At 41.3% G+C, this 8,428-nt stretch overlaps 1 protein-coding gene across 1 annotated transcript in view; it reads left to right on the forward strand.

Annotated features, from left to right (window-relative positions):
- The window catches only part of LOC107707364 (LIM domain and actin-binding protein 1-like), a 38,237-nt gene that overhangs the window by 7,350 nt on the left and 22,459 nt on the right, over positions 1-8,428 (forward strand). Inside the window, exons 2-3 of the mRNA XM_016511352.1 lie at positions 4,540-4,663; positions 6,230-6,275. Of these exons, the coding sequence (XP_016366838.1) occupies positions 4,542-4,663; positions 6,230-6,275 (168 nt within the window). The 5' untranslated portion in view covers positions 4,540-4,541. The remainder of the gene's footprint in view (positions 1-4,539; positions 4,664-6,229; positions 6,276-8,428) is intronic.

Below are 8,428 nucleotides of genomic sequence, written 5' to 3' on the forward strand. Positions count from 1 at the left end.
GGCAAATTATATGAAATATCTCATTATTATATTAATATTTAACTTACATTGGAAAGATTTCCGTGACCTCTTGCGAGATCTCGGCAAAAAGTATCACGATTTTTTTCCAGAACATGATGCATGATGGGATATACTAAGCCTCGAATAGCGCTCCGGAGCGGTATTTGAGATAGTGTGGATTTAGTGTGCGTTAAGGGCACTGCGCTTTGCCGTTTTTAAGACTTGGGACAGTCTTGTGCACTTACTTCCTGATGAGCACACGCGCTCTCAAGTGGCCAAGACCGCAAGTGTGGGTATTTGGACAAGGCAAATAAGTGTTCTTTTGTGTTAATGTTGCAAGCTGTCCAAACTGTGGAGTTGGTTGGTTAGGCTTGCTTCAGACTGGCTGGTGCTAGGATCTGGACAGATTTATGACGTTGTCTTGTTATCCTGGGCCTCTTTGTGGAATTTGGCTCTTTGGGTTGTTCAACACCAATCCGATCAAATCTTAAATTGTCTGATTCACTCTGATACCCTACATGGGGAAACTCCTGTTTACTCTGATACTGAAGCCTGATTTGTTCACGCTCGTGTAGCTGTATTTCAGTCTCTCCCATTGATACGCTTATGGGGAACGCATTCAATAGTGTCATGCTATAAGCAAGTGTAGAGAAGCCATCCTGGCAACTGCACAAATGTCACCTATAGAAACTCCACTGGACCATGCCCAGGAGAAGGCCATTCCTCTGGTGGAGTGGGCCCTCACTCCAATAGGATACTGTAAGCCCACTGAGGTGTAAGCCAGGGCTGCAGTGTCAACTATTCAGCAGGATAGTCTCTGCTTCATAACTGGCAGACTTTTAGAGCCTCTGAAGCATACTAGAGCTGCTCTGAATGCCAGAAGTGGCTAGAGCGCTCTACGTATACTCTAAGAGCCCGAACTGGGCAAAGTAAATTAGGAACCTGCTCATTATTTTGATTAGGAGGAGCTAGAAGGCTGATGACTTGTGCTCTGGATGGAGTGAAGAGCACTTTTCACAGATAGCCGTGTCTTGGTTTGAAGACGACTTTACAGTCATTAGGCCCAAACTCACGGTATGAAGCACTGACTGACAGTGCTTGTAAATTGCCCACTTGCTTGACCGATGGTAAAGCCAGAAGTAGGGCAGTCTTGAGCGATAGCGGCCATAATTCACCTACCTAGAGCAGCTCAAAAAGAGGGCCTTGTAGGCCCTACGTACTGTGGGTAAGTCCCATGTCGGCACAGAATTTAGGATGATGGGGATTCAGTCTCCAAGCTCCTCTCAAGAACTTAACAAGGTTATTTTTTCAGACTGACTGGCCAGGCACGAGAGTGTGATTGGCTATGATGGCTGCCACATACTCTTTCTTATCCAGCAGCTCTTGCAGAAAGGTAAGCATGGATGACATCACAAAGAGGATGGGTCCTCGTTCCATGCGGCATACTACTTAGAAAAGACTAACCACTTGATGGTATAGAGGCGTCTCGTAGGAGGGGCTCTAGCCTCCAAAATGGTGTCTGTCACCCTCGCAGAGAGCTGTAAAGAATCCCGACAAGGGGCCAAACATGAAGGCTCTACAGCTCAGGCCAGGTATGCCAGATCATGCCCCTTGCTTGAGAGAGGAGGTCCTCTCCTTGTCCACTCCTTGGTTCAGTTTGCCTGGCACATGAACCTCCCTCAGTGAGAGTGTGTTGCACTGTGTCCATAAGAGGAGGCATCTTGCCATCCTGTAAAGGGAGTGTGACCTGACACTGCATTGGTGATTTATAAAGGCTACAACCTTCATGTTGTCCAAGTGGACCAGGAACATGGTGCCCTCTTAAGGCAGGTAGGAAGGTTTTTAGGGCTAGAAAATATGTCATCATCTCAAAGAAGTTGATGTGAGGCCATTGCTCCAGGCTGGACCAAGAGCCAAATGCCGGTCTGCCCTTGTACAGTGCTCATACAGTTGGATGCATCTGTCATGGCCAGCTTCCTTCTGGAGGTCAGTCCCAATGGGAAGCCTGTCTGAAACAGGCGAGGGGCCTTCCAAAGAGCCACAGTGGTGGGTCAGCTTGAGGCAAAGATGTCTCAGGCACAGTGGAGGGGCCACATGTGAAGCAGGCCCAACAGAATCCCAGAGGAAGCAGCTGGCATGAGGCAGAGCATCCTCTGGAGAGCTCTGGGGGGACGAGACATCCTGAATCTGATGCCGCTAGCCGCTGTATTGTCAGTGAACGTTTCGGCGTAAGCCTGGGCCGAGTCCATAACTGTCCCCAGGAAGATGACTCGCTGGCTGGGAGACAGAGAGCTCTTGACTAAATAGATTTTCATCCCAAGTTGCTCCAGGTGACTGAGCATCAGCGACCTGTGAGCGAGAAGTTCGAGCTCCGATCTGGCTAACACAAGCAAATCATTGAGGTAATTCATAATGCGGATTCCCATCTGCGTCAGACAGGAAAGAGATCCACGCACTTCATAAAAGTGCATGGGGCCAGAGACAGTCCAAAGGGCAGGACTGTATATTGATAAGCCATTCCCTCGAATGCGAATCACAAGAATTGTCTGTGATGTGGGGCTATCTGGATGGGAATGAAAGCATCTTCTAGAATCTAGATACAGTGATGAAAACCATTCCCCGGGGCATATCTGTGCAGGGATCTGTTTCAAAGTCAAAATCCTGAACCGGCATTTCATCACCGCACTGTTCAGGTTTCTGACATCGAGGATGAGCCCACCATCTTTCTTGGAAATGAGGAAGTAACGGCTGTAAAAGCCTGACACTCTGTTTGCTAGGGGAACCAACTCTATGGCTCCTTTTGCAAGCAGACTTTGCACTTCGGCCCGGAGAACCGAATCGTTGTCCCTTACCATAGTTTGAATAATACCTCTGAAGCGAGGGGTCTGCAAGCGAACTGGAGCAAGTAACCCCATTCTATAGTCTACAGAATCCAACTTGACACGACCGGGATGGCTTTCCAAGCCTGGAGCCGGGTGGCAAGTAGTCTGAGTCTTTCAAGTAGCAGGTCACCGCATAGAGGCGGGGAACTAACGTTTCGCGGTAATGAGAAGAGGAGCAGTGCTCTTTTGAGTATGTGGGTCCACTATCACAGCAGTAATTTGCTTGGGTGCGAACTGAATAGGAAGGGCGGGAACAGCTTGAACAATTCATCTATCACCCAGAGCTAGAGAGAGTGAGGCGAGATTTCTTTGAGGGCAGTCTGGTCTCGCCGGGACCTGACCCTCTCCTCTTCCTCTCTGTAGTGAGATCAGGATGGCTTCTGCAGTTCAGGGTCGAACGTCATTCTGGGGCAGGGTCCCTGGTGCTTAGGAAATGGATAGCATTTAGCCATCTGAGGGTGCTGTTCGAGCCCAGGCTCAGACTTCGCAGGCTGCTGGGAGGATGGAGCTTTCTAGTGACTTGAACCAGCCACCGAGCTAGAACGCTTTGGCTGCGATGACTTCTGTGCTTCCATGAAGTGCCCAGCAAAACAATCCACAGTAGGGCTGAATAATCCCATGGGGGACACAGGGAGTTGAGGAAGGTGACCTTGTCAGTGTCCTTGATCTCTGTTAAGTTCAACCAAAGGTAGCGCTCCAGCACCACCAGGTTGGCCATGGCCTTGCCGATTGTCTGCGCACTAGCCGAAAGAGATCAAGCCGTTTGCTGCAGGTAAGGGGCAGTGATCCTCATGTATGAAATACTCTGGTGAATCGAGGCGCTGCAGGGAGAGTGAAGCATGTAGGACCTGTGTCATACGAGCCACACTCACGATGCAACATTTGAAACAATGGAACGCATGGAAATTTGCTCTTATGAAATGCTCTTTGAGATCACCGGATGGCCGCATGGGAAGCACTGATGAGAGGCATCCTTCCGCTGCCAGGGCTCTTCTATGCAGCAGGATTTGGGGGATGGACAGGAGGACATAGAATGCATCTTGAGATGCAATTGAGATGTACTGTAATATTACTTTTGTCTACTTTACTGAGGGATCAAATCAACTATCAGCTTAATATTTTGAGCTTGGCTTGGCTTCAGTCGTCCTCTGTCATAGAGCCACAGTACACTGACGGAAATTTGGGAAATCATTCATCAAGACACTCACAGTACATAATGAGTATTTTCTAGTAATTGAATGTACAGTACAATGGCTATACACTTGTTATTTGAATGAGTGCACCTGATGATGTCTACTAAGGTTTCAGACATGACTATAAATGGTTGTTCCCTCAAAAAGTGAACTATATAATGATGTGGGGTGACACATCTGGGGAATTTTACATTCAGGTAGGTCAGCTACATTCTGAAGTTCGGTTTTAATGAAAACATTGAACTGTGTTCTTAGAGCAAGAGTGTCATGGGGCAAGTTGTTACACATTTTAAATATTAAAACACTGTTTATTCATTAGAACGTTAGCTATAGTGTATTCTATTAATTAGAATGTTTGTTGTACACAACAACAGTTTCAAATTTCTAAACGTTACCTTTTACATGTTTGCTGTTCCATTAACTGTTTTGTGTTTCATATTTTGATTTTCTTTTCTGTTTGGCAGAGATGGATGTGGGGCCATTTAGCAGGAAACAGTGGGCATCACAGTCTTTACGGATCACAGCCAAAGAGCTCTCATTGGTTGGGAGCCGTGGCAAGAACAATGCCATCACTGAGCGCTTTTCCAAGTAAGTGATATTCACTTTTTCTCTTCATATTAACAGTGCTTATCACATGGCTATGGGGAATACTTTAAAAAGTTGTCTTTATTTGTAAATATTATCTTGATGGTCATGTAGGAATAATGCATTTTTGATGGTCACACAGCTTATTATCTGCAATAATCAAAAAGCCACTGGAAAATCCTTTTGACTTTTTGTTGAACCAGGCTGATGCTAATTAAAAAGAGACACAATAGAAAGACAACCTGGGTTGCTAGTAGGATTGCTATTCATTAGCAATATAATGGAAATTGTCCAACCAGTTTAAAAATGGTCATAACATTAAAATCAGCACAACCACTGAAACTGGATTTTATATTAAAATGTATTTTAAGGAATGAATTTAATTGTTGTCAAATATGGTTCAAGGGAGTCAGCCCAAGCATTATTTTTCTAATTTTAATACAATATGAAGCCTATATTAATTGTGTATAAAATAACATCCAAAGGACTGGGGCATGGTTAAAATAGACAGACTGCATATTTTGTTTATACATTTTTTATTTAATACACTAGTTAATACACTAAACTGACTTAATCACTTCAACAATGGCTATTATTTCTTTAAAAGAAAAGAAAATGTTCATGAAGCGTCAGCTGCAGAACCAGATGTAAAACCAGCATCTGTAAGGTTAGTTTTGTAGATGCTTTTCATCATTTTGTCCACCAGATGGACACAAAGTAAACTATCCGGAAAAGCTTCAAGTGGTGAAATGTTTTAACCATACAGTGTAGAGGAAACTTTGCTTCTTCACAAAGCTTTTATTTGCCATCACTAGAGAACACAGCTGTAAAAAAAAAAAAAATTATATATATATATATATATATATAAATTCAGTTTATAGTAAAAACAGTCCATTGACAACACTGGTTTGCTGACACGATTCTTATGGGCTTCAAGTGAAAGCTGAAAGGAAGGAAAGATGAAAATGCTTGCTGCTAGTGCCAGTAGGGGCCAACAATTTACCATATACATTTGGACCAACATTCATTATTTTTTCTTTCTTTGTTTTCAGCTCAGGGCCATAAGCTTTGAACAACTAAGCAATGTTAATAGTCTGTTCCATTAAATGTATTGGTTTTTAATTAACTTGTATTGTTACACATCACTATATGTTTTTTTAGCTGTAACCAATCAATGTCCCCTGAGAATGCTCTAATGACCTTCCACCACTTAGGCAGTTCTTCTTTTACGCTAGTGTGTATGTATATCTTTAACTTAAGTGCAATCAAAGTGTTTTTCTAAGAGGTTTCCAGGTTTCCCACATCTGATATTGATCAGACAAATATAGTCCCACACAAAACTCAAGCTGTGTCGGACGGGTCAGGATACTACAACAGAGCATTGTTTTGATTGAGCAATAGTGTTTATACTTTTCAGAGAAAATACTTTTAGTTGTTTGTGCATATTAAACCAAAAGAGAAAAATTTATTCTAATGTCGATCAAAAATGTTTAGCTTGATTGTGATTGTGATACTTCACATTTACTCGTAGTTTTTTGTTCTTTTTTTTTCTTTTTGTTCTTTTTTCAGATATCAGAGAGCTGCTGAGGAGGCAAGTGCAGAGAAGAAAAAATCTGTAAGTTTTACTATAATGTAATGTGATGGAAACTATTTGAAAAACTGCACTCTTCTTTACCTCATACAGTCTCTAGGTTGTATTTTGTTATATAAAAAAAGAGAATAAATTCATTAACATTTCTATGTTTGTCTTTTACAAGACGTGACATGAGGGTTGAGTAAATTATATCAGATTTTTCATTTTTGGTTTAACTAATTCTTTGCACGTTTACTTTTAAAACATCAGAATCGGTGCAAGACGTTATCTGTTTCAGTTCCTTCAGAAGGTTGGTCAATGTAATGATAGGTGGTTTACTACGGTGACAGAGAAGTGCAAAGCAAATCACAATTCTGAAAACAAAATAACAAATTACAAACGCAAATGCAAGTCTAAAAAACTAAATAACAGTTCAGAAAGCACAACAACAATTCAGAAAACATTATAACAAGTCAGAAAACACAATGACAAATTCGAAAACAAAATAACAAGTCAGAAAACACAAAGACAAATCCGAAAACAAATTAACAAATCAGAAAACACAACGACAAATCCGAAAACAAATGAACAAGTCAGAAAACACAACGACAAATCAGACAAACCGGAAAAGGTAGGTATAGTTTGAGACAGCGCCATTGGTTTGGGATTACTCACCGCTGACTGGACGAGACATCTGTCAATCAACGTATACAGGGAAGAACCAGCCGAAGAACAGCAGAGTCGTGGTAGAAAGTTCGGAGATGGTATTAAAGTAGCTCAGTTTAAAAGTATTGTATGAATTGCCCTTACTCTGGAATAAAAAATACGGGGTGTCTATTTACATTTAGTTAAAAGTTAAGGTGGGATCGAACCCGGGTCGATCACGTCAAAAAGCCAACGTATGGAATAAAAAATACAGATGGATAAGCGTGTGTCGTTGGCTTTTTGATGCGATCGACCCGGGTTCGATCCCGTCTTTTGCCGAACTTTTTTTTCCTCCCTTTTCAAATCTCGTATTAGCAATGGATTCTATTTACACTAAGTGAAAATAGCAGTATTTTTAGCAATATGCTATTTACACTAAGTGCAAATACCTATTTACACTATGTTAAAATAGCAGGATTTCTACTATCAAGTATACTACTTGTTGCAAATAGTGGCAATTATCTGCACTTCAGTATTGTAGTACATTATAAAACAGTATGCAATAATAACGTATTGAGTGTAAATTATAATTTTAATTTTAATTATTAAATGGATGCCACCTTATTGGTACAATAAAGCCCTCCCTACACCTACCCTAACCCTACCCGATATTTTATTTTCAACTTTTTGATTATTTCCTTCATTTTTATTGAAAATAAATGCCTTTACGATGTGATACGAGATTTGAAAAGGGAGAAAAAAAAAGTTCGGCAAAAGGCGGGATCGAACCCGGGTCGATCGCGTCAAAAAACCAACAACAAGCACTTATCCATCTGCGCCACTGGAACTGATGATTTACAGACACTTTTAACTAAATGTAAATATACACACCGTATTTTTTATTCCATAGAAAGGGCAATTCATACAATACATTTAAACTGAGCTACTTTAATACCATCTCCGAACTTTCTACCACGACTCTGCTGTTCTTCGGCTGGTTTTTCCTGTATACGTTGATTGACAGATGTCTCGTCCAGTCAGCGGTGAGTAATCCCAAACCAATGGCGCTGTCTCAAACTATACCTACCTCTTCCGGTTTGTCTGATTTGTCGTTGTGTTTTCTGACTTGTTATTTTGTTTTCGAATTTGTCATTGTGTTTTCTGACTTGTTATAATGTTTTCTGAATTGTTGTTGTGCTTTCTGAATTGTTATTTAGTTTTTTAGACTTGCATTTGCGTTTGTAATTTGTTATTTTGTTTTCAGAATTGTGATTTGCTTTGCACTTCTCGGTCACCGTAGTTTACTGTTAACTCCCAGTAGTACGTCATCAAAACACATCAGTTTAAGTGCAGTCTTTATGTCCTGATTGAAATGCTTTCCTGTTTTTCTCTCTCTTTTTTTTATTATTTTATTTTATTTTAATTATATTTGTTTCCTTGAATTTTACAGCCTCATGTATCCTCATGAAATAGACAGGAAAGAGTTAAATTTCATCACATGTATCATTTCACTGCAGGCGCCTGTTAATCATCTCCCACCCAACCAACCA

This window comes from Sinocyclocheilus rhinocerous, unplaced genomic scaffold (genome assembly GCF_001515625.1).
Source record: "Sinocyclocheilus rhinocerous isolate Xijiao unplaced genomic scaffold, SAMN03320098_v1.1 scaffold2310, whole genome shotgun sequence".
NCBI classification, from domain to species: domain Eukaryota; kingdom Metazoa; phylum Chordata; class Actinopteri; order Cypriniformes; family Cyprinidae; genus Sinocyclocheilus; species Sinocyclocheilus rhinocerous.